General features: G+C 43.7%; 1 protein-coding gene across 1 annotated transcript in view; it reads right to left on the reverse strand.

Annotated features, from left to right (window-relative positions):
* Positions 1-2,926: 2,926 nt before the first annotated feature.
* Positions 2,927-27,198, reverse strand: part of P3h2 (prolyl 3-hydroxylase 2) — a 157,690-nt gene continuing 133,418 nt past the window's right edge. Inside the window, exons 8-15 of the mRNA XM_042259119.2 lie at positions 23,836-23,930; positions 16,714-16,841; positions 16,042-16,137; positions 15,215-15,365; positions 14,287-14,404; positions 13,329-13,404; positions 9,617-9,757; positions 2,927-4,355 (exon numbers count right to left, since the gene is read on the reverse strand). Of these exons, the coding sequence (XP_042115053.1) occupies positions 4,263-4,355; positions 9,617-9,757; positions 13,329-13,404; positions 14,287-14,404; positions 15,215-15,365; positions 16,042-16,137; positions 16,714-16,841; positions 23,836-23,930 (898 nt within the window). The 3' untranslated portion in view covers positions 2,927-4,262. The remainder of the gene's footprint in view (positions 4,356-9,616; positions 9,758-13,328; positions 13,405-14,286; positions 14,405-15,214; positions 15,366-16,041; positions 16,138-16,713; positions 16,842-23,835; positions 23,931-27,198) is intronic.

The raw sequence follows: 27,198 nt of genomic DNA on the forward strand, positions 1-27,198 counted from the left end.
GATTGTCCTCGTCTGGTCTCAGAAGTCAGGGCAGTAGAGGGCACAGAAAACATTGGGGTTTTCAGGGAGGCTCATAGGCAACAGGGAGTCTCACAACCTGACTCCATAGCTCCAGCCCAGCAGTGATGCGACTTGTCTCGATGTGTCTGAAGAGATCAACCAGGTAACAAAACAAAACAGGCCCCGTGTCTCAGATTGAAAACATCAAATTATCCGGGAGCCAAAGAGATTTGCGGGTGGGCCTCTGGGACCATTTCAGGAGGTCACGTCACATCATAGCTTTCTTGACAGCAGGTGGAGGAGAACCACGGCCTTGTGGTTTGGAATTTTTGCCAGACGGCTCCTGATTGCCCCCTAAGAGCTCAGGATGTGGGGTCACTTGCACGTTTTTCCCCACTTTTCAGCTCTGGCGCTGTCAGTCTCCGCAGAACGCTTGGTGCTTTGGCATGAGGACCTGCTGAGGTGGCCCCATTCTTCCCTCCCTGACGTCAGTGAGGGAGTTGTTCCCTGTGGCTGTCTTATGTGAAATAATTCAGCATTTGTACTTCAATTAAAATTCATAGGTATATATTATTAAATGGAACTGACTCATTCCGTGGCTCCTCTTCAGCTGAATGAGTGCCAAAGAAATGTTACCTACGTGCTAATGATGAAAAGCTGGGAAAATGAAGAGTTCCTTGTAGTTGAGAGGCAGGCCATGCAGAAAGCATTTCACGTCCCGGGGCGGGGGGGGGGGGACCGTCCCATGTCAGTCTCTTCCAAATTTGAGTTGAAGAATGTCTCTGCCTTTGAGGGACAGAAAAAGACGCCCAGCCATCATCTTCATGCCCGTCACCAACTTTGCTGGGCACTAGGGATGTCTGGAATTAAGTTGAATTAGGGACATGTGTCCAATGCATCTCAGGGGACAGAAGGAAAAGTGTGTCACCACACAGCTATTAGCAGGAAAGGAGAGGGAGTTTCTTGACTCTGTAAAATCAAACCTTCTTTCCTGTTAGCATGTTAGATAAGCCCGGGGAGATGGCGGAGGGAGCATCAGCTCTGAGATTGCTTCTCTTCTCTCTGGAAAGATCTTGCTTCGCCCTCAGGCCCCATGCTCTGAGTCGAGGGACTGCCGACAGGCAGCCACTATACTGTGTGTGCTGTTCACCCTGTCCGTCTTCACCTGCTAAATGGGCATCATATCCCATGCTTAGAAAACCCCTGGATTCCTCACATTTAATGGTAAAATGGTTTAATGCGATAGTATGATGAAAAACAAAAGCCTTTTGAAGTTTTGAATTTTTACAAATGAAGGGGCAAATAGTCCCTTAAGCCCCTTTGTTCTTTAGGCTGCCTTGGGCACGGAGTCCTTCCGTGTAAACTAGAAAAAGTGCCCCTGGTGGAAGAATTCAGACCTGCAGAGCTATGGATGAGTAAAGTCACATATTCGGCCAAAGAGAACGAGGTACCAGTTTTCTAGGTAGAGGAAGACCTGAGCCTGGATTCCAGCCCCCATGTGCTGCGGGGCATCCTTGCATCCCCCATTCCAACAGCTCTGGCTTTAGTCTGGTCCTGTCTGTTAGAATCCAGTCATCCCGGGATCATCTCTGAGCCTCTGCTTTTGCCCAAAGAAAAAGAGGGAATTGAATCGTAATTCCTATGGCTTTCTTCAACTCTCAAGACAGCAACAATTCCAGTGGGATTTTCCACTTCTTTGCAAACAGGACTATGTAACGTAGAGACTTGAATTTCTGAGTTTGGCTGTCTTAAGTCATCTGATGGCACTCCCTAAATATTTGAATGAAATTATGCATGGTTTGATGTGGAGCAGATTAAAAAATGAATGCTTTAGTATATCCTCAATGTTCCAGGTGTAAAGCAACACGGCCAACCAGCAGAACGGGAACAACCGCTCCCCGGTGTCAGCGTGGCCCAAGATGAGATCTCGCACATCAGCGGCGGCGTCTGCTGAGGCCTTTGCCCACTTTCTACGGGCTGAAGGGCACACCCTCTGCTGAAGCTGCTGCCTCTCCCCGGCCATCCGCGCACCCAGGAAACAAGAACTGTGAGGAGCCAAGGACTGATTTCTTTGTTGATGTCTTGTTACCAGAAAACAGAAATTAGATCCTTGCCCAAATCTGCCGATCACTGAGTCTGGGTGCCAGCAAGTGCTATGCAGTAGAGAGCAAACAAATAATAATCAACTTCTTCACCTCTCAGGAACTGTTAACCTAGAGTTAGGTTTAAAGTTTCATAATTGCATACACCTGTAGTGACCTCATTCGCAACTCGCGGGTGTTAGCAGAAATGTTTGCTCCTATTTGTTAGTATTTCTAAAATTAGCCTTGCTCTTTATTGGTTTGTCTCTTGAGCAAGGCACAGGGTTTTGGAAAGAATTATAACTAATTGCAACATTTTCAGAAAAGGAAACCGGGGCCCAGAAAGAGGAAGGGAGTGGCTCGAGGTGACTTGGGAGTCACGTGCTTTTCCCGTTCTTCCATGGCAGGGATGCAACCAGAATTCTGGGTTGGTGGTGACAGGCTGACCGCACACAGTCCTGCAGTTGAATTTCTCAGTTTCAGAGAACAAATGTTCTTAGCACTAACCAGATCACCAGTGGCAGGAAGTAAACCTCCCCTTTACTAGGGTACGTTGTACTAGTAAAGGCGTGGTATCCCATTGCCTAGACACGCCACAGGCTCCCAGAAGCTAGATAAAGACCTAAGGCCAAGCACTGCCTTTGCGGTGAGTCTCTACATCTTCAAGGTCTCTGGCTTAACATCCTACCTTGCTAGCCAGTTCTGTTCCTTCCAAAGCAAGCGGCCTGCTTTCTTGCTGCCCACTGTCTGCTAGCGAAACTGTCATGGCCCCATTGCTCCTGGGTTGTCCCAGACAGTTACAAACCACCATCGGAAGGTAAAGTGGATACTTATGAGAAGACAAATGCTGTAACAAGGCGCCCTTTATTAAACAACTTGGACCCAGCATGCCTCTGTAAGCTGATAACCGCTCCTGGAAGAGGCTGCCCAACCGAGGCAAACAAGAAGCAGCCTGAGAGAAGGGTTTCCACTTTTCACCAGCAGCAGCCCCTCTCCAGTAGCCCAGCAATAGCGCCTGAGGCAGGGGGATTAAAGATGTTCTTCCAACATCACTGGGATGAACCTGTGCTGCTGGAAGCTCTGTGTGACTGTTTAAGGACAAGACGGAGGCTGCCCCTTACAGAGCACTTTGGAGGGGAATCAAAACTTCGGTTGATAATACCAATCTTCATGGTCCACAGAGGCCCTGGCAAGGGGGCCCTGGGTCACAGTCCTTATTCCAGTGGTGGCTTCCTTGAGTCTGAAAGATGCTGCTGCTTGTGATTCTTAGGGCCATGCAGACTGTGTCAGGGGCTCCTCAGACCCAAGCTAAGTTTGCTGTGAAGAGTCTGTATCAGCCATCAGCACCATGAGAGGCCACAGGAAAAGGCAGCAAGCCAGAGGCCTGAGACCAATTCACCTACTAATTTTAGACCCCGGGCATACTCCAGCTGTGGGGTTGCTGAGAACCAGGCTATTGTGTTGAGATTCTGAATGTGCAGTAAGTTAATTGTGTACGTGTGTACTGTGTGTGTGTGTGTGTGTGTGTGTGTGTGTGTGTGTGTGTGTGTGTGTGTATGAGAGAGAGAGAGTCTATCTGGGTGGTATGTGTTTGGGTGTGTTTAGTAATATGTATGTGTGTGTGTGTACTGTGTGTGTGTGTGTGTGTGTGTGTGTGTGTGTGTGTGTGAGAGAGAGAGAGAGAGAGAGTGTCTATCTGGGTGGTATGTGTTTGGGTGTGTTTAGTAATATGTATGTGTGTGTGTGTACTGTGTGTGTGTGTGTGTGTGTGTGTGTGTGTGTGTGTGTGTGAGAGAGAGAGAGAGAGAGAGTGTCTATCTGGGTGGTATGTGTTTGGGTGTGTTTAGTATATGTATGTGTGCCATGTTCGGAAATTTCTGTGGCATGTGAGTGGCATATGCGTGTTTCTGTAGTATATAGGTGTTGTATGTTTTCCTGTGTGGCTGTGTGGTGTGCAGAGTGTGTGTGATGTGTGTTTGGAGGTGTGACTGGGTTCTGAATGATGAACTGAAGACAACCAAGGGCACGAGGAAGGCAAAGCCAGCCGAGTTAGGAACAGAACAGAAGGGAAATCTAGCACTCATTGTATCCTGTTAATTTATACCACGGCTCTGTACAAAAATAAAAAGGTTCTTATAAGATTAACAATTTAAATAAATAGTCGATAGAACACTCTCTTTTCTATAGCTCATCTCTGGGGTTAATATTCAGTCCATGTTTCCCACGCTGCTCTTGATCCAAGATGGCAATCACTTCATCAGCCTGTATCCGCTCCTGCAAAAAGACAATTGACACATTTCTGGGATAGGCGTAATAACCAGGCCCGGCAGCAGATGCTTCCCCAACACTTCCAGCCAGCCATCTGCGCGCAGTCAGGGAAAAGCCTACTTTATCCAAACTGGCGCATTCTCCATACATCCCCGTGTCTTAAGCAATTACCTTCTGAGAGATCTCCCAATGGAGCCTCATCCGATGATCGGCTTTCTACCATTCCTGTCTCGCGGTCCTGCCACCATCTCCTGCTCAACTCAGCGTTTAGACCGAGCTTGCCATTTTCTCCCCTCACCCTGTCATGCTCTTCTACAAGACTTCTATTTCTCAGAAAAGTCTATTGGCCTGAAAAGCCTGGCCCCGGCTCTGGTCCTCTCCACTGGATACACCTTCAGCCCTGGCTTTTCTGTGTCTTGTTTCTGTCCCCATCATGGAGCATGGCTATTGGCTTATTTTAGGCCAGAGTTTCTCAGCCATGGCATTACTGACATTTTGTGTGTGTGTGTGTGTGTGTGTGTGCGCGCGTACTGTAGATGTTAACATGCCTGGTACACAAGATGTCCCCCACTTTGTGAAAACTAAAAATGTATCTAGACATTGTGAAATGTATCCTAAATAGCTAAGTGCTACATCTGAAGAGTAACTCCTTCAGATCCTTCTCAATAAGTGCTCTAGAAGTTCCAAACAAGTTTTACTCCTCACTCAGGCTCTTTGTGGACATTCCCCCTGACGTTGAACTGCAACACTGTCCTATGTGGGGCTCACAACTCCGGTTGGTTGCAGGTTCCGTTTCCTCGGTGGGCTGTCAGGTTTTTTTTTTTTTTTTTTATTTAAGTCCACACCTTTCTGTCTTTTCCAGTCATATTGTGTCCTGCCTCTCTGCTCACGTTATACTGCGACTCCAGATGGTACCTCACAGTCTCTAAGCGTTCCTTCTCAAAATAGTTGCCCAGCTCGAATCTGGGCAAAAGGCTCCCCTGGATGCTTCCAGTTTAGCCTGTATTTCCTTCACACCACACCAGTGCAGCATAGAGCCAGCAGGTCTTCCTCCAAACTTCACGGGCAACCTTCCACATCAGTCACCCGGGTTATTCACCTAATCTAAGTCCACATGTTGGCTGAAGTCATCTTTTCTTTCCGGGGATTGGGGGAGCTTACCCTGGTGTAGAGAGTGGGGGGGGGGGGCACAATGGCTTCCTGGCAGCTAGAATAAAAGCCACGTATCTTAATATGAAATATAAAATGTAGTCCCTGCCTCCTTTTCCTCCTCACCTCCATCCAGCTCTTATCTTTTATAAAACCTTTCCTTCTAGCTTCTTTGGGGGCTGTGTTTTTTTGTTTGTTTTCTTGGTGCCAGGAATTGGACCCAGGGGCCCACACAGGCAAGGTGTGTGCTCTGACACAGAGTTTCCCCCGCCCGTCTTTGTGTCTTGACGACCCTTCTCCACACCTCTTCTTCTCTCTGGTCCTTTGCAAGTAGTCCTCTACCTGGAATACCGCTCCCCCCCCCACTCTCCGCCACTCCCCACCCATGTTCCTATTTGCTGGCTCTTCCTGCCACTCCGGTTTGCATGGCACATGTTTGGAGATCCCTCATAGCTTGTCTACCATCTACCGTCAAGTCAGTTATTTTAGCCTGTTTTCTACGTATCATTTATTGCTGCTGGAAAAAAAAAATCTTCTGATCATTTACTTTTTTTTTCTTCTTTCCTTCTTTTTCTTTTTTGCTTATTTCTTGTCTTTTTTTTCTTCTTTTAGAATGTAGGTCCAGGAGAGTGGAGAATCTCATTTTCTTGATCACTGACATATTTCCAGTGCCAGTAAAAGCTACTACCTCCAGGGCTGAAGAGATGGCTCAGAGGTTAAGAGCACTGGCTCCTCTTCCAGAGGTCATGAGTTCAATTCCTAGCAATCACATGGTAGCTCATAACCATCTATAATTAGATGTATAGGCAGAACGCTGTATATATAATAAATAAATCTTTAAAAAAAAAAGCGCTGGGCGGTGGTGGTGCATGCCTTTAATCCCAGCACTCGGGAGGCAGAGGCAGGTGGATCTCTGTGAGTTCGAGGCCAGCCTGGGCTACAGAGTGAGTTCCAGGAAAGGCACAAAGCTACACAGAGAAATCCTGTCTTGAAAAAATAAAACAACAACAAAAAAGCTACTACCTCCTGTCAAGGGCTCCACTAATTTAAAGAAGAACTATTTATGTAGATGAAGGCCTAAAACAAATCTCCCTAGAGGAGCCCATCTTATAAAGCTTATTTCCAACACTGCCTCCCAAATTAAACCTTCCCTGACTGACTCTTTGTGGCCCTAAGTCATCATCTGCTGCAGACAATTCTTCCACAACTTGCCTCGTGTGTTTTAATAACTTGAGTCCCTGTTACCACCTCTCTGGTTTGACTTGAACGTTCCATGAAAGTAGAGGTTGTGCCCCATCCAATTTCTGTTCCCCAGTGGCAGTCCCTCATCCAGTTTCCAGCACACTAAATTAGAAGGATAACCATATTCTGATGTGAAAACAAAGCTCTTTTTGTGCAGGAGCTCAGAGTTAATCATGCTGTCACACACGGGCAACTAAAGGAGCCACGGAAGACTACGTAGTTGCCCCTGAAAACGCAGTGCTTTGCCAGCTGATGCACATGGAAGGCTTTCACATTTGATGGCTGCAAGAAATCATCAGCATGTGCTTCTCTTAAAGAGAGGCAGGGGGACCCCAGTGATGGGACAGATGCCTACAAGGCACCGAATATTTTATGTGTGTATATGACTGAAACTTCTTGAAGATCAGGAGTATCTTTTATTTATTATCTATCTATTTATTGTTTGTTTGTTTGGTCTTTTGAGACAGGATTTCTTTGTGTAGACCTGGCTTTCCTGGAACTCACTCTGTAAACCAGGCTGGCCTTAAAGTCAGAGATCTGCCTACCTCTGCCTCACAAATGCTGGGATTAAAAGCATGGGCCACCACTACCCATTCAGTAATACACACACACACACACACACACACACACACACACACACACACACACACACACACACACAATCTGCTACTCACTATTCTTGGACTGGCTTTCTTTGCTCAGGGATCCAGTCTAAGTCGGGGTTTAAACCAGAGATTCATAACCTTCGTTACATATTAGAACCATCTGGGGAGTTACAAACCCCTGGTACTGAGCTAGCTCCCTACATAATTAGATCTGAACATCTGAAGGTAGGAGTCAGGCATTAGTGTTCTTACAGACCCTGAATCAAGGCAGAGGAGAAAATTTGCCATTAGCAATGCTGAGGGGCTCTTGTCATTTCCTACAGAGACCACTAGATGCCGCTACAGCCTGCAGAGTGGAGAAGTTTCTGAGACCTTTTCCAAGAGTCAAGAAGACGGGTGTTGAAGGACCCTGACTACGAAGGAGCAGAGAACTTGGTTTGCACTAATAATTTTAATAAAATGCCACAATGCATTGCGAGGGTGTGATGGATATCAAATGATATCAAATGAATACTAAAAAACGGGGCTGATTTTTCCACAATTTGTTGTCTGGACCTTAAGATGGGGGAGTGGTGCTGGCATTTTGTAGATCAAAAATTCAAGGAAAGAGAAACTACAGGTGAAGGAGGCAGCCGAGTGCCCCTGGAAGGTTTCCGGGCTCTGCTGGGTTCTCTCCACCAGCGCTGTCCTTGCCTTTCTGTGCCAGGCTGTCATCGTCTTTGTGTCTGGGATAACAGTGCAAGCGGTCCTTAGTGCCTCACTCCAGGCACTTCCACTGTGAGCTCTTTCCCTAGCTGCGGGACCTCCCTGCTCCCTGTAGTCCGGGCTTCTGTTCACCTCTTCACCCTAAAGCCCTACCTAGGCAGCGAAAAAAGTGCATCGAGAGTGTGGGAAAAAAAGAAAACTCCCTTTCTGATTATGGAAGGGGGCTATTTCTAAACTGCTGCTGCTGAAACTGGACTCAGTTAATAAATTTAAAGGGAAAATTATGGCATCGTTTTAAGACTGGAATTTCAGAGGCTGAGAGATGACCCTGGTTACAGTGCTTAGGGCTCAAGCCGGGCGGTGGTGGCGCCCACCTTTAATCCCAGCACTGGGGAGGCAGAGCCAGGCAGATCTCTGTGAGTTCAAGGCCAGCCTGGACTACCAAGTGAGTTCCAGGAAAGGCACAATGCTACACAGATAAACCCTGTCCCAAAAATACTTAAGGGCACTAGCAGAGGACAGGTGTTCAGTCCTCAATTGCCATGTCTGGTGGCTCACTTTTCCTCCAGATAGCTAAGTGTCCTCATCAGAACATCACCTGTACTCACACAGGCACAAACTCACACATAGACACATAATCCAAAACTACATAAATCTGTAACTGGGTTTAGTGCATGCCTTGAATTCCAGCACTTGGGAAGTAGAGGCAGGAGGATCTCTGTGAGTTGAAAGCCAGCCTGGTCTACAGAGGGAGTTAGTTCCAAGATAGTTTTACAATGAGAGGGCCTGTCTCAACAACAACCAAAGAAAAGTCTTTAAAGGGATCTATTTCCCCCCCTTTAAATAAATAGAATTTAAAAAAATAGAATTTCACCTCTCCGTCCGCATCCAGGTCTTGAGTGGACCTTAGAGGCATCAACAGACTTCTGCTGTTGGCTTCATGGTCTCCTTTAGAGACCACTGCAGTCCATCTCTTGACCTTGGGTGGAGCTCTGATTGCTATCTGCAAACTGACAGTCCCACTGAACCAAGGTGATGACTTGGAAATTACTTCCTCAAGGGAGCCTGGCTGTCTTCTCTCAGGGGTTTCTACTCTGTCTGCTGGTCTGACCTTTCTGGGCTCTTGACAGATGGAAACAGTGTCTCGACCACTTCAAATATAATATACAAATACAATATGCTAAAAGAGCACTCAACTTAATAATGTAACAAATAATAGTGATCGGCCAGGTCCCTTTATCCTTCCTCACACACTAGTTAGTGACATTTTGATGATGTCATCTTTTTAATGACCGGGAGAAAGTCCTCGGTGGCCAATGGTACGGTATGTTAGTGACCTCAAGACTCGGCATCTGTGGTGACAGCCAGTGTTGTGTGCTAATTGTTCCCTATTTTTGCAAATGCCTTCCTCGTTAGAACTCAACTGGGTAGGAGGTGCTGTCCCAACCCTCTTCTCCACAGATCTCACTGCAGAAGTCACGACAGGCTTAGGAACAATGCAAAGGACTTTTCAGAGAGAGGTCAGGGCAGGGAGCAGGGCCGCCCTTTGGGCGACTGTGAACTCACCAGTTCTCTGTAAAGAGGGTCGAGGGTGAACCACAGTGCTACAGCGCAGCGCTGGCCTTTGGTGACCGCCTTCACCCCATGAGGGTTCTCTCCTCCAGACGAGAAGCTGATCATTCGCCCACACTTTGGTTTAATAGAGGCCTGACAACAAAATGAAAATTGGACTTTCAGTTCCTACACCACGGGTCCCTTTATCATTCCTTCTGTGTGATGATTTATTTGGGTTCAATTTTGACGCAAAGAATGATGGGATCTTAGCATTGAAAAAAAACATAGATTGTCTTATTTTTTTTTAACCGGTAAAATCTAAATAGTTTCAAAATAATTTACCTTATATAATAACACCACTTAAGCAACATGCGTGGCACATCCCATGCACACAGGAATCACATGGCTTGTGCTCTGGTGATAACATGCCCATCCAAGAACACAAACCTTCCTCTTCAATGCACTACTACAGCTTTTGGTACTACCAGTTCATTGATACTTAAGGTGGCTGTGCATTTTAATGTCTGTGAAATTAGAAGGCTAGGAGGAGGGTCCCACAGAAATTTTAGGTCGCAGTTGCCTGGTCATACACCTTTCTAATTCCCCCCAATGTACCCCTATGGTTTACAGTTGTCATAACATGAAGATCTGAATTCATTTCCTTTACATTATTCCTGTCCAGGGGACATACAGGCGTCACTTGGCCATCTCCAATGATGAGAACACACCAGCCCTTGGGGTGGCCTACTCACAGCTCCAGAGATTTGGAATGACTGATACAAGAGTTCCAAGCGCGCACTCTGCTCAGCTGTCCACTGACTTTCTGGCACACACTGTGTATAGTGTACCTAGTGAGGGAACACACACTGTCGGGGCACAGGACTACAGTGAAGAGTCAACAAGAGCCTCCTCGGGCTGAGCAAGCGCGGGCAACTGAGTGTTGGAGGCCCTGGTCCTGTGTGTAGTAGGAGGAGAGACCATTTTGGATCCTTTAGGAAATGATGAAAGCTTATTCATCCCATTGGGCTTGGACAAGTGTAGCCAGTGAACAATAGCAGCCCCAGCCATTGTGGGTTGGGAAGACAAGTGCATTCTACAGCTATGAGGCTCTCTCTAACCTTCTCAGGAACATGTTTGAATTTTTTTCTAAAGTCTTTGGATGCTACATAGATTTACTCTGGTCCTGTGACTGTGTGTAGGAAGCCAGAAGCAGACAAAATCGAAAGTAAGAACCCGTGTGTGTGTGTGTGTGTGTGTGTGTGTGTGTATGTGGAGTGTGGGGGGTCATGCACATGTGCGCAGGTGTCCCTGGAGACAAGAAAAGGGCATGGGCCCCCTGAAGCTGGTGTTAGAGACAGTTGTGAGCCACCTGGTTTGGGAGCTGGGAACCACACTCTGTGTCCTTCAGTATCCAGTGTGGGAAGGAAAAAGGAAACCCGCCACTTCTCCTGAGATTGGATGAAGTTTGTTATAGAAAAAGAGGGAAACGGGAATTCCCCATTTTTAAGAATCCCTACCTGATCATTTCAATCATCCACAAAAGCCCTAAGACGCTGCTATATGAACAATCATGAAATACTACCGAACTTCTCCATTAAAAGCTTAACATTTTTTTCATTCACTTTTTGGTGGGAAGTAGATTCCGGGTTTTGTGGGATGCTTCAGTAATCAGAACTGTAGAACTATGAAATGAGAATATCCTGTGCTTTGACACACAGAAGCAGCAAGACAGCACTCAAACTCAGTGAAGAAAGCCAGTCTCTGGACATCAATCCCCTGTCACTTCCACATATAGCCACTAGATGGAGTAGAGGCAAAGGAATCTTCAACCATCTGGTTTTTTTTGTTTTTTTTGTTTTTTCAACCTATTTGAGAAGTGACTATTTTTCTTCTTTAGTTTCCATGTCTTCAAAGCTTGGAAATAAAATGTTTTCTGCGCATAGCTCCTCTAAATATGAGAATCCTTTAGAGGAATTTAAACTCCAGTCTAGATCATTAATCTTGGTTTGTTTTTCCCAGTGTAGGAAACCTCAAACCACTTACTGAAATCTTTTTCTTTTCAAAAAGCAAGGCAACATATCTGTTTAAACAGAGACCATTGTACTTAATTTCATGAACTATTTTAAATTATAACCATGTTTCTATTCACTATCCCCACAATCCTAATAATAATCCCTTTAAGCCAATGATATATAGCTCGGGATATATAATGTTCCCTGAATGACCATGTGCATTTTAGAACTGAAAACTATGTGCAAGCGAAGATTGAATGCATAAAACATAGAAAGAGTTTTGAAAATTGCTTATGTAATGCCAACACTTTGAAGTTCATCATGCACATGTCCCGACCACTGAGATGTTTCAGGAAGAAAGATACTTCATAATCAATTTATAATTCGTAAGTTCTTCATTTGAGATTTAGAGTTTTTATAGTGTGCTTGATCTTTGGCTTAAAGTTCAAAAGAGTCTAACTGTATCATCTGTAAGTGCTAAGGAAGTTGGTTTCTGAAGGCACTGGCTTGCTTATGAATAAAATGGTTGGCTGTGACTTTTGATTTAAATATTTGTGAGTATAAATATCCATTTGGAGGTGAAAGCTCATGGCTTATACTTAATTGTATATACCAATTTGTACGCACACACATTTGGAAGTTCATGCTCAATCTAAGCACACTGGCTACTTGAAGCAATTGATTTGTCCTGGACCTGAGTGACTTAGGATCTGACACTTGAAGGTCCCAGCAGAGTACTTGACAGAGACCCAGAACCTAAGCCCGCCATTCTCAACCCATGGGGCATGACCCCTCTGGGTATCATAGGCAGATATTACATGGATTCATAACAGTAGCAAAATGTGGTGGTATTGTGTTCCCCAAAATATTGTGCACCCTAAGAAACTAATCTGGGGTTAACAGCCACTAGATATAGAGGCCAGAAAATGGTGGCACACACGCTTTTAATCCTATCACTTGGGAGGCAGAGATCCATCCGATCTCTGTGAGTTTAAAGCCACACTGGAAACAGCCAGGCATGGTAACTCAAGCCTTTAATCCCAGGAAGTGAGCCTTTAATCCCAAGAAATGAGGGTAGAAAGCAGAAAGGTATATAAGGCGTGAAAACCAGGAACTAGGCTGGTTAAGCTTTTTAGGCTTTGGAGCAGCAGTTCAAGTGAGGCCCATTTTGGATGAGGACTCAGAGACTTTCAGTCTGAGCAAACAGGATCAGCTGAGGAATTGGTGAGGTGAGGCTAGCTGTGGCTTGTTCTGCTTCTCTGACCTTCGAGCATCACCCAATACCTGGCTTCAGGTTTGTTTTTATTAATTAGACCTTTTAAAATTCCTGCTACAGCAAAATTATAGTTATGAAGCAGCAAGGACATAATTTTATTGGGGGGGGTCACCACAACATGAGGAACTGTACATAAAGTTCACAGTATTAGGAAGGTTGAAAACCACTGCTCTAGGCTTTGATTCCAACTCTAACATTATTTATAGGATTGTGATCAAATCCTTAAAACCCTTTCTCAATTTGCTCATCTTTAAAATGGACTGGAACAGTCACTTATGCTTAACATTTTTATTATCCATAAATCACTGGGGTCCTCTTTATTTCTTGAATTCTTGAACTCAGATGTATTTGAAATTCAACAACCTGCAAGATGTTGGGAAGGAGGTAATATCGAAGTAAAAATCCCAAATAACTTTTCAGGCAGCGGCTTACTTACAGTCACAGTTTTAGCATCCATTTCAGTGAAGATGAACTCGCCCCCTTCAAAGTCGTCGTTCATATACAGGAGCGCGCTATAAGGAAAGGAAAACCCATTCAAATGACAATATAGTCCTCGACAGCATCACCGGAAAATATTGAAGACTAGTGACGAATGGACCAGCCTGAACGGTAAATTGCCTTTGACATTGGCTCTCCAAACCCTTGAAATAAATCTCAAGGATAGCCTGGGTTATACTCTTGATGCTTATTGATTCCATTTACATAAGGTTTTAGTTTCATTTCAAACTCACTTTACATTGTAAACGCCTACTCAGGCTTTATTTCATACAGCCCTCTGATCTCATCCACGCTGCTTATGATGCTCTTCCTTCCACATAGAAAAGTAACCCCAAAGGATGGGTTTTTCTTTCCTTAGCTTCGTTAATGAATTCCTTGTGACCTAGCCTGGCCATGCAGATAGGGGCTGCTCTCTAAACATTTTAAATAAAATATATAAAGCAACAACTGACATGTTATTAAACATAGTGTCTACATACTAAGATATATCATTGCATACTAGGAGATCATCTCTTAATGTACTAATATATCTCCTCATACTATACAACAGTGTTCTCTATTGAGTTTCTGTTTTCTTAATGGAAAAAATGCAGACATAGTTCTTGGAGAGTGTGAACAATATATGCATGTATGTGATAAAGTGCTATGTACGTTGAGAGACCATGCCCTTGTGGGAAACACATGCAAAATGATATGCCTTAGTGAAACACACTGATTTATAAAGCAAGTTGTCTATTTCAAAGGAGGCAATCTGTGCATGATGCTTAAGATAAAAATGAGAAGGCTCATCTGGCCACGGCTCCTGCTCCAGGTGACTCCTACTAGAGATCTCTACTTCACAGGGATGAACACACAGCTTCCTGCTTCCACAAAAGCTTCATTAGGAGCGGCCCTACCTATAGTCCCGGAAAGTGTATGCAGGAGGCTCCTTCCAGCACTCATTAGCTTCCGGATCCAAGAGGCAGTTGTCCGCATGAATGGGATGGCTGAGGTCATTTCTTCTATCCTGCTGCCCTGCCGGAAGAAGAGACGAGGGTGAGAGCAGGATGGAGAAGGAGAGCAGAAACACCATACTGTACAACAGCCAAGAGCACACTCGGACAGGCTTCTTCAGTCCTCTGCAACCGTGGAGAGACAGCAGCCATGCAGCAATATAAAGAGGACACCAGTCAAGAGACCCCTGAACACAAACGGGAGAGGAAACTTGGGCCAAGCCATGCCTTGTCTTTCCAAGTATAAAAGATGAAATGCCTATACCTGGGTAGATCCCATGCATTTTATGGGTTGAGTTTCATGTGTGGTGGCAATTCCCAAGGAGGAAAAGGAGACAGAAACCAAAGGTTTTGACTCTCTCTCCACAAGTGTAAAGTGCTCTGATATATATTTTTTTCTACCCCCATTCAGGTGAATGGAAGAGAAAAAAAAAAAAAAAGACAACACGCAGGGGTGAGGGGTGCCTGCCTCAGAATGCTCTTCAGTGAGCCCACCCCTTATTGTCTACACCTCCACTCTGTGCTTGTGCACCTAACTGGAGTCTCCAGCTTCCTGGGTCCCTGAAACACACAGCAGAGAAGCAGGTTTCTTCCTGAATATCTTAGCAACTGTGAGAAATGGGTTTGAAGACAGAAAAACGTACAGAACAAGGGTCTTACAGAACTCTCAGAGACAAAGGGGAGAAAAATAAAAAGCAACTTTCCGTTGTTTTAGAAATCCGGCGTTCTCATAAATCATCACTCTAGGACCTAACAGAGCTTGGCCGTGCACTGTTTTCTTGCCTGTGGCCTTCTGGGAAGGAGGGGACAAGCTCAGGTTCTGGCAACCTACCAGACAGGGCTGTTCTGCAGACCATGTGCGTATAGGAAAAATACAGGGTTGAGTTCAGCATGAAGTAGGATTCCACAATCTTCCGAGCCTTCTCACTGATATCATAGAAGAGGCGAGCACTCTTCAGCGGCACCCGGCCCTCATAGCCAAACTGGGAAAACAGAACACCAAGGGCATCAGAGACCACGGCGGGGGGGGGGGGGGGACGGAGGGAGGGGAACGGGGGGACGGGAGGGCTTGAGACAGACAGGCTCCGGGGCTCATGAAGAGCATGCCCATTGACCCTCTCTGTACTGACGAAAAGGAATAATGAATGCCGTGTGCTTGCAGGTTCAGCTAGAACAGTGGGCCGCTGAGAGAGCCCTTCCTGCTGACAGAGGCCAGGTAAAAAAGCCAATCGCTCTCTCTCCCCTTCTCCTATAACATATCATTCATTCTCCTCTAATGATACTTCTTGAGAAGAGAAGAACTACTGATTTGGAAATGTTTTCATCATTAGCTCATGCGCTCCTTGAGGATAGTGCTTGTATAGTTTTTTTTTTTTTTTTTTGGTGAGATCCAAACTTAGGCAACATGAAGCTTGGGAAACGGATGCAGGAATGAAGGTATTATCAGCCGCAGCAGTGGCTGGGGGTGTAGTCCAGAGGCAGAGCGTGTGCTGTGTGCTGAGAATCACCCTCAGCAGCCAACAGGGAGGACAAAACCAAGTGTGAGTGAGTTTCAATTTCACACTTGCTCCCTTCTCAACGCTTCATCCTGAATCTGCCCTTCCCAAAGGCCCCTGCCACCCCCAAGGAACCCAAACTGAAAGGAAGCAGAGGATTTACTTTGAGTGCTTTCAAGACGGTTGCCCCTTCAAACTTTTCATTGGGGGTATGGGGTGACGTTTTCCCTCGGTATCCGTCACCAACCAGCATGATTCCCTGAGGACAAAATGCATTAAATTGATCTGTTAGTGGCAATAACAATCCACCTAGGCTGCCTTTCTGCTTTGGCTTCCAGAGACTGAGAAACCAAATCAACACTCAGCACCATTTAATCCCAGAGTTCACATATACCAGTTCTAACTAGTGGGAGTATCTTTCTCTGTCTTCATTATAAAATACTACTTTTTAAAAATAGACATTTAATACAAATTGTTCATATACTGGCTAATCACTGGTTAAAATAGAGGGGTTTCTCCAGCGACTTCTATGGTAGGCAGGACACATGCTGATGGCTTCCTTCCTAAGAACTCAGTCAGTGGGAGTTTCAGATCACTGCAAACCAAAAGCTATGAAAGCGCCTCGTGGTTCCTGTCTCCCCGCCTAAGTGAGTGAAATTCTAGTTCCCTAACGCTGCCCTCCAGGCTCAGGATACTCCGGGGGAGGGGCTGCCCTCTTCCAGGGCACTGCCCATGAGGCTGAGGACAGACTGGCCAAGGGTCTTTTCTTCTCTAGGCCACTGGCTCCGGGCTCAAGCTGGGCTAGCACTGAGGGGTCCCCTTCTCCAGTGCTCACACTGGCCACGCTGTGGAGTTCCCGGCATTGCTCTTCGGAAAGGACATTATCCAGGAGAACCCGCTGCGTCCCGTTCAGCTGTTCTGAGTTGTAGACGAAGGTGATGTTTTCATAGAGCAGAGGGCCACCTGGAGGGACAAAGCAGAGTGTCTTCCCTGCGGCTTCCATGCTCTAAGAGGGCGCACAGAAAACCCAACAGTCTGCAGTAGAGAGCCAGGAAGTGCAGTCCTCACAGGAACACAGGAATGCTTGGATATCGCTGTGCATGCTGTGAACGTGTTGATCTGATTGGTTAATAAATAAAGTGCTGATTGGCCAGTAGCCAGGCAGGAAGTATAGGTGGGGTAAGCAGAGAGGAGAATTCTGGAAACAGGAAGGCTGAGTCAGATGTCACCAGCCACCACCGTGATAAGAAGCAAGATGTAAAGATACTGGTTAGCCAGTAGCCATGTGGCAAGGTATAGATTTATAGAAATGGGTTAATTTAAGATGTAAGATCTAACTAGCAAGAAGCCTGAGCCATTAGGCCACACAGTCTTAATTAATATAAGTTTCTGAGTGATTATTTCATAAGCGGCTGTGGGGTCCTTGGTGCCAGGCGAGCACAGGAAATCCTTCATCTACACCGGAGTACAAGACAAATCCCACAGTAGGAAGCTTGACACATGTTAGGTCTCAAACCAGGAACAAACTGCTAACTGGGGTGCCTATTAACATATCAAAGCAGACCCTGTCAACCAGTCTCTCAGCCTAACCAGTACCTGGCATTCCTTACCATGAACTCTGTCCTTCCCAAAGACCCCTGCCACCCCTAGGAACCCAAACTTAAAGGAAGCAAAGGATTTGCTTTGAGTGCTTTCAAGACAGTTCATATTAGTACTGATGGGGCAAGGAATAGGGGGCGTCCTCTGGCTGAGAACCAGCCAGAACTGCATATCCATGGCCCATCAACTCTTTAGAAAATGAGTTCTGCCATCTATCTGAACTGAAAGTATTTTCCCAGTTTTGCCAGCTAGTTTTATGCCAACAAGTTGCAATTGTTTTGGGAAAGGGAACCTCCATTGATAAAACACTTCCACCAGGCTGGCCTGTGTACAAACCCTTAGTGCATTTTTCTGGATTGATGATTGGTGTGGGACAGTCCAGCTCACTGTGGGCGATGCTGCCCCAGGGCTAGTGGTCCTGGTTGCTGTAAGAGAGCAGTCAGAGTAAGCCATGGCGAGCAAGCTAGTAGGCAGCACTCTTCCATGGCTTCTGCTTCAGTTTCTGCTTCCAGGTTCCTGCCCTGCTGTAGGAAGCATGGAGGTCTTTGTGCTCACAGATAAGCACTAGTGGAACCTGGAATGTTAATCACACAGGCCTGTTCCTTCAAAGGAGGGAATGCATAACCTGTTATTAGTCCAGAAGGCTGGGATGGAGCATGGTTAAAAACCTGGTGACCTTTGCACTATTGTGTGGTGGGAGAAGACACCAGATCCTTCCTTAGACCCATATCATAAGCTTGCTTTCCTCAGTTAATCTACAGAACCTCTCTTTATGGACATTGTCATGTGTAGTCAATCTATAGAACTCATCTTTATGGAAGGTGTTACATGTACTTTAGAAGGAGTTTCACTGCAGTGACATCTAATCTTTGGTTATCTTACTATGTTCATCAAGGTTTATGTCTACTTTACAGTGAACACGGGATTGAGTTAATTATCACCAGGAAACTTTTCATCAAATTGTGCTGTCCTTAAATATACCTAAAATAAACTACTGACTCCCAAAGTTTGAATGAACACCTGCTCTTAGTTGTGTTGAACTGAACTGCTTTCTTGCTTCCTGCAGACCGTTACCCTATTGACCATGGTGGCAGCAAAGACCCCCAAGCCCTCACTGAGTCCCTGCCCCATCTACTTCCTATAATTGACAGAGATGTGGAACTACAGGCTGAAATACTAAACCCATTTCTCCAGAAGTTGCCTTTAGTCATGGTGTTTTATCATAGCAACTGAGACCCTGACTAAGATACCAGTCAAGCCTCCGTGAGCTGATGGGATAAGCTTTGTGACAGACCATGGATAAATGGCTTTATCCTCACTGTCTCCAGGGTTCTGAGCCACACAAAAGATGAGATAATAAATGGCTATTGTCATAAGCAGGTGAAACTAGATAAAACAAAAATAGTGACTGCCCCCTCACAGGTCTTCTTCATATGGTTTGGAAAGGATGTTCCAATCTATGCAATAAATTAGAATTCCTAGTCAAATTCAGGTAGACCCCTTCAGACTCAGAAAACTGCAAATTTACTCTAATTTAGAAATGAAAAAATACTCCCTCAGCAAGAAAGACATGGTAACTGTAGATTCACTGAAAAACATTTGCAAATATGAAATTCAAACAGAAAGAGAACACAGAGTCTAGGGAACTAGATTGGTTTGTAATTTGCCAAGTGTTCATTATTTTCTGCTTTGAAGCAGTTCACTTAATTATAATAAGATTATTCTTAAAACTATGCTACTATGCTAAAACATTTAGGAAAAAAATCCCTATCCTCCAAGCTCAGCATGAGTATTTGTTGCTGTTATTATTATTCAATTAGTTAGCTGTACTAGAATACTATGGTAGATTCTGGCATCAATATTAGTAAGCTTGGTTTAATGGGGTATATTTAGACGAGGGCTTTGAGATATTGGCAGTACCCTGAGCCACACAATAACTAACATCCAAAAAGTACCACAAAGGCAGGGTGCCCCATGTTCTTAAATATATAGAATATAGGAGATTGGAAAAACTGACACTTCAAATATGCTTTTCATGAGCTAATATAATTGCTATAAAATGTATAGAATTTTGAACAGAATTTTATCACACTTACAAAGCAAACAAAAGAAAGAAAGGGGGGAAAAAGGAGACTTGCCATTCATGAGGATGCACCCAGTCCAAAGATGACTTACACTAGAGAAGGGAAAATGTGAAAATCAAAATAAAAATGTAGTCCAGTAGGTTGTGGTTCCTGGGGCCTGGTTTAATGGCTGCGGCCAACTTCTAACCACTGTGCAGGGGATTTTGTGAATCAACTTAATTCTTCTCTCATTCACAAAGTATGTGCCTGGCTCTGACTCCCTGGTCACAAGAAAGATCATCTAGGAAAGTGCGTCTTTGTGCTCTCTCCTTGAGGCTCACAGCAAGAGCAACCGTATTCCCACAAATATCACATCTCCCTAGTCATGGGGCAGGGTGCAAGCTAATAAGCCCTGACATGAGTACAGTCCTTTGGGGTTTCAAAAGGACCTCACACTTATCATCCCCTGAATAGTGACCATCTTCCTTCACAGATAATGACAGCAAGGCATCGAGGGATTGAGGAATGAGGGTTCATAGTGTGCATCCTCTTATAACACATCATGAAATCAAGCCTTCAGATTCCCAAGTTCAACATTATTTCGGCCTTGTCCCAAGTGACTCTGGAATCATTAGTTAGTCTGGTCTTTGGAAAATGGGGGTTAAAAGAATGGGTGAGTGACAGAGGTGTCCTCTGGGAGTCACTATGAAAGTTTCTTAGGCTGGGGTTAGTTTGGGAAGTGGCCCCCAGTGACTGTCATCTTGGCGCTGAAGAGCTGCCCTGGGTGAATATCACTAAACTCTAACCCGAGGAGACGATGGACACTTTGCAAACAACAGGAAAATTGACAGAGACTTTATTTTATGGTACATGCCTCCTGGGGCCTCCTACCCCCAACCCCTGCCTTGGCATCTGCTTTCTGCCAAGCCATGGGAGTGTTCTGGGCCTGGTAATTTTATAGCTTACCACTATGTTCAATTGGGATCCTATTTGAGTGTCTGAGGGCATTGTCGCTGTGGTATAATAAGAAATGCATTTGCATTTTGTTACCAGTTCTTCGTTCAACATGATTAAAACATTTGAAGTTTTCTGAATCGTAGAAGTGTGTTTGATCATTCATAGTCTTTGTAAAAACATCAGACCTGAACTTACTATGCTAATAAAGTGGCTTATGGTGTGTGTATCCCTTAGATAGCCTCCAGATGGGTCTAGTCCTAGAAAGATTAATGACTAAAGATTGCAATCTTCAGCTTGGAAGATGGAGGAGGTGGACACCAGGCTCTGTAAAAGTCGTTAACATCAGGTTCATATAACCTGGCAGTGGAGGTTCTGGGGGGGGGGCAATGTGCAGAGAGAATACAGGAAGACCTGTGTCCTGTGTATACTTCATCTGGTTATTCATTTGTATCCTGCATGATACCTTTCAGAGTAAACTCCTAAGCATGTTTCTGAGTTCTCGGAACACATGTGTCAAATTTACAAAATCTAAAGATACCATTTATTATCTATCTATCTATCTATCTATCTATCTATCTATCTATCTATCTATCTATCATCTATCTCTATCTATCTATCTATCTATCTATCTATCTATCTATCTATCTATCTATCTATCTATCTATCTATTCTATCTATCTATCTATCTATCTATCTATCTATCTATCTATCTATCTATCATCTATCTACCATCTATCTATCATCTATCTATCATCTATCTATCTACTTTCTTGTAGTCTTTAGAGACAGGGTTTCTCTATGTATCATCCCTGGTGGCTGTCCTGGAACTCCCTTTATAGACCAGGCTGGCCTTGAACTCATACCACCAGGCCCAGCTCAGACTCTGATATTTTTAAGATAAGGCCAGTTCTGGGACTAATCATCAAGGCTTATCCTTTAGGCTATGTTTTAGGTAGAACTATTTGTAATCAATGCAGTAGATATAGGAGAAAACATAATAATCAGGTTCTGAATGTGACTATAGGGTTCAAGTGTTTGGCTGATGTCCTGTGAGACTTTGGAGAAGTAACTATATTCTCAGGAATACCCTCTTGAGAAACTGCTACGATTAAAATGAAGGTTATGTAAATTTGCTTAAAAATTATATATGTAAACAATAATGGCTGTTAAGAAGTACTACAAATATTCTCTACAGTACTCTCGCTAATAGTATATTATTATAATAACAATGCTTGACCCCATGTGAAAACTGCTTTTGGCAGTACTCTGTAATTCCACTAATTCTGTTCTTATGTCTCCATGTTTTTGTTCCAATTGTTTTACCCATTGGAATGGCTCTCTGCACACTCCTATAAAATCAGTCTGAAGTCTCTTTAGGGCTGACATTATGGAGTATTAATTTAAGATTTGTTACATTTGTTTATTCTGCAGAATATTTGTTTAATATATCTAAAGACATGTACATTTGTTTGATTAAATAAAATTAACCTGGGGTCAGGAGGCTAAGTCAGCAACTAGCTGATAGGAAGTGGTAGGGAGGAGCCACGTGTAGCTAGGGTTCTTAAATGGGGGCAGGCTGAGCAGAAGGATGCACTGTTTTGGGGGAGCTGTGAGCTCCCAAACTAACTAAAAGGTTAGTTTCTTGCTATTCAGACTTTTTGAGTGAACAGAATTTCACCTCAACCTTTGAATCCTGAGTTCTATAGAGGGACAGAGATCTAGGTAAAGTTCCCTTTAGCAGCCATGATAGAGCAGGTGCCTGAGGAAACAGAATCCCCACCTGGCTATGGTAAGTGTGGCTGAACTGCTACCGGTAGCTGCGGAGTAGCTTAAGGGGCAGCTACTGAAATTAATGAAAAACAGCCAGCTGATGTTGTAGATCAGTATTGGGCTGCTTGCCCATCATGCAGAAGGCCCTGTACTAAATTTCTACCATATCATATATGTTTAAAAAATAAAAATAAAATCTATTTCTACTCAAAGCCCTGCTCAAATCTTAATTATTTAAGTATGTTAGGTGAACTAACCTAATACCCCACATGACCTATATCTTCTCCATGATCCTTGGATATGTAGTCTTATCCCACACTATCTAGCACTCACTAACTGGCTGGGCAACAGAAATAAGTCTAGTGATCTCTCTACGCCTCAAGTATTCAGCTGAGAATGAGGAGGGACACATAGTCCTGTCTAGTTCAAAGGATGGGAGTATTATTTGGAAACACATTTGCAATGACATACAGATCTGAGGCATTCTTGTGTTTATGTGTTGATGTCAGATAACTGCAGACTTATTTTTAATCTTAAAGAAAAAATGGTTTCCACCTCAATCTCTGTGGAGGTTTGAATAGGTATGGCCCCCATAGACTCATGTGTTTGAATGTTTGGTCTCTAGGGAGTGGCACTATTATGAGGTGCGATCTTGTTGGAGTAGTTGTGGCTTTGTTAGAGGAAATGTGTCACTAGGGGTTAGTATTGATATTTCAGAAGCTCAAGTCAGCTTACTTCCTGCTACCTGTGGATCGAGATACAGAACTCTCAGCTACCTCTCCAGCACCATGTCTGCCTGCCTGCTACCATACTTCCCACTATTATGATAATGGACTAAACCTCTGAACTGTAAGTTAGCACCAATTAAATGTTTTCCTATATAAGAGTTGCCATGGTCATGGTGTATATTCAGAGCAATAAAACTGTAACTAAGACAGAAGTTGGTACCAGGGACTGGGGTAGGCCTGACCATGCTTTTGTTTGAAGGAACATGAACTTTGGGACTGTGGATTAGAAAAGTAGTTGAATACTTTAAGTGGGGGTTAATGGACCATCCTAGTAGGAACATGTGAGACAGTGGTGCTGAGGGGGATTTGAACTGTGGAGGCCTGGCTCAAGGTTTCAGAGGAGAAGAATTTTAGTATGTGGTATAGAGACTGTTCTTATAATATATGCAAAAAATGTGCCTGAGGCTAAAGTGAAGAGTTTTGGATTAATTGCATTAGCAAAGAAAATATCAAAACAGCCTGGTATTAACTCTGTCTTGTGGTTATTAGTGTTCACTCTTGTGCAGATTTATAATGAAAAGGAGCAAGCTATGCAAGGAAAAATACAAAATGTAGAATGTGAGGAAAAAGGGGACACTAGGAAGTGAAAGGAGTTAAGTGCAGCGTTCAAGGAGATAAACAGATTAAAGAAAATCCTCATGTTAAATGGAATAAAGGGAGTGGTGATCTCAGGGCAAGATCCTACACCACTTGTGAAAAGGAATTAAAGAAAACTTAAGGCATTCCCCGCCATACCCTCTTCTTCTATCTTCATAGAAATAAAACCTTGCAGGTACTTACCTTCTCTTAGGTCTCGACCTATCTTGGGAGGTGACTTCTTTCCCAATGACAATCCATGGACTTCTGCTCCCTCCACATTCACTCCTGAAGGGACCCTGTCCATTCAAAAAAGTTGAGACTGAAATTTTCCATTAAATAGAGGTGTCCAAAGGCAAAGAGCGCTGTATCTACACAGGCTTTGATTCTGAATTGTATACCATTCACCTATCTTTCTAAATCAAATGATATGCCCGTGCTTTTGTGAGGGTCTCTCAGCTTCCCTTGGATGCTGCTTCTCTCTAAATCTTTGCAACTGTTATTAAATTAAATTGCAGCTATAATTTCACTCTCTTCATTTTCAGTCTATTGACCCAAACAATAGGAAAAAACGATTGTGTGCACCTTCATAATTCTCCATGTTGTACTGTGTCTTGAACATGGACTGCATCACTGAATAATGCTCGAGTGGAGACAAACCATGTCCTAATGTAATAGTTGGTTCTTGACTATTCTGAGGAGAAAGACACAGTTTGTGTCAAGCTTTGCAGGGACACAAGTGAGAGCAGACGGCCTTTTAACTGACACAGACTGGGTACCACCAAACACTCCTATATGTCCTTGATTCTCTCCCAGTCATCTTGTGTCATCCATGCTGTGGATATTGCTTTATATATAAATAAAACACTGATGGCCAGTGACCAGGCAGGAAGTAGGTTGCCAGGCAGGAAGTAGGTGGGACAAGGAGAGAGAATTCTGGGAAGCGGAAGGCTGGGGAAAGACACTGCAGCCACCGCCAAGAGAAGCAGCATGTGAAGACGCCAGTAAGCCACCAGCCACGTGGCAAGGTATAGATTTATAAAAATGGGTTAATTTAAGATAAAAGAACAGTTAACAAGAAGCCTGCCATGGCCATACAGTTTATAAGTGATATAAGCGTCTGAGTGATTATTTTATAAGTGGATTGTGGGACTGCGGGGCTTGGGGAACCTGGAGAGAAGCTCTCCAGCAACAAATGGCGCCCAACGGCTCGAGTTTCCACCTTAAACCTGAGAATATTTAATAACCAATTCTAAACAGAGCCAAAACCAGGTTCCTGCTTCTTGTCTCATATGAACAGCTAGACGCCACAAAACGCAGGTTTGAACACTGGTGGATTCCTGGCATGTGCGTTTGACCGGCAGTATGGCGGGAATGAGGGGTCTGCCAGAGTCACATTATGCTGTGTAATAGATTTAGTCTTTACTAGTATTTTTAAAAAAAAAAAGGTTTCTGGGCTACATGCTGCTTTGATAAAAGCTTAGACCCACTATTTCTGAGAATTGATGACTCCCAGAGCTGCCGGAAAACGTACCACTGCCATGTTGGGAAGCTAAAGTGGGCGGAGCCAGCAGCCACAGCGCTGTTTCAGGCTTAGAAGGATGCAGTTTAAAGCAATAGGCTCACAAAAAGACTGATTCAGATAACATCGTTTACAATGTGTGTAAAATATACATAGGCTTGAAAGAGACAAAAAAATTAATGTAAAAAGCCACGTAAAGATGAATATTACACAGACAATCTGGATTGTGTTGTCTTTGGGATTTTTAACTGCAAAAAAACATTTGATCAAAAAAGATGTTGAATTAAACCAATATGTATATTTTAAAGGTAACTTGACTTCAAAATTTAGATTTAAGGATATGTTGCTTTGGAAAAGAGGTTCTGCTTTTGTTTCCACAGAAAGGCAGAGGCTGTGGATTTGTTCCAGATTAAGATACATCAGGTTTCACCAGACAAGACCCCCTGAAAGGCCTCCGGTGACACCATGGCCCAGATGATCCAACATCCAGAGCGGTTTCAAGGCAACTGGTTCACACAATACAGCCTCAAGGACTACCCCATAGGCTTAAAATTTCCTTTGCGTCCCCATAAGATACAGCGCCCCCCTCCAGCAGGAAGTAGTAAGAGATGCTACACCCAAATTCCCAAATATACCAAGCTGGCTTTAGAGGTGGAATTGGCTCACTCCCCCTCTAAACCCAGACATATTGCTTTAAAAAAAATGGTTAAGAGATTCTTGTGTCCCAAATCAGAAGAGCCCTCTGGTGTGGGACAGAGAAAAACCAATATTTTTATTTAAAACAGGTTGATTATAAATGTGATCTCTTTCTAAAAAAGAAAAAGGGGATATGATTAGATATATAGGAGGATATGGAGATGATAAGATAAAAGGATAGATTAATGAACCTACTTTTAAAGAACAACTTGTTTAAAATGTTTTACATTGGTATAGATTTTAGTTTATGTTTAAAATGTTTTACATTGGTATAAATTTTAGTTTATTGATACAAACTTAAAGTTAATTTTGTTATACTGTATATATATATATATATATATATATATATATATATATATATTTCTATTCTTGTTTGAGGTATTATGTTTATGTAACTCATTTAAAATTGTAATGGATAATTAAATAATAGATTAATAATTAGTCATCTATGATAATCATATCTGTAGCCATGTTAGTTAAGTTTTCTAGGTATACATAGATATATTTCAGATAGATAGGTAATCTTCAAACACTTCATAGACCTAGAGAATATGGCATTTAAATAACTTAGAATTCTGTTGACATGAGACACAATTGCTCCTGGCTGCACCAATTTGATCCCGAGACAATGTTGGGCTTCTAAGACATTTCCATTTGGAAGTTTGTCTTTTGGCACAAAATGGCCTACTGGGCAAAGAACTGCCCTTGCCTTGATGGCTGACAGTACAAATGCAATGCTCTCCTTTCTGGACAAGCGGGACACAAGGAAAGCGACCACTGTACTCTGCCAAGACAGGGTAAGATGGTCTTTCAGAAATCCTGCTTCTGAAAATGGTCTGTCAGATACTCTAGGCCTGTAGCCAATTTGAATGCACCAACAATGCTGAGAAACATTAGGTGACTGTCCAGGCTGCCAGCTGTCTTGGTCTACTCTTGCAAGATTCCCAAAAGTTGCTTGCATCCATCTACCATTTCTCAGGTACCATTATGTTCCTTCTCAGGTCTTTGATGTGGTTGAAAACTAGATAGTTGTAATTTCCTCAGTTATGATAAAAGATAAGTTAGATATAAAACCTTAAACTCACACATATAAGATAGATAGGACATCTTCTTTAATATTGTAACTATAATTCTTGCTCGGTAATTGTTTTGTTATATGTAATTTTACCATTTTAAAGTTAAAACCTTCCTTTTTAAAAAAAAAAGAAAAGGGGAAGTGCTGTGGATATTGCTCTATATATAAATAAAACACTGATGGCCAGTGACCAGGCAGGAAGTAGGTTGCCAGGCAGGAAGTAGGTGGGACAAGGAGAGAGAATTCTGGGAAGCGGAAGGCTGGGGAGAGACAC

The sequence above is a fragment of the Peromyscus maniculatus genome, chromosome 12 (assembly GCF_049852395.1).
Source record: "Peromyscus maniculatus bairdii isolate BWxNUB_F1_BW_parent chromosome 12, HU_Pman_BW_mat_3.1, whole genome shotgun sequence".
Classification (NCBI taxonomy): domain Eukaryota; kingdom Metazoa; phylum Chordata; class Mammalia; order Rodentia; family Cricetidae; genus Peromyscus; species Peromyscus maniculatus.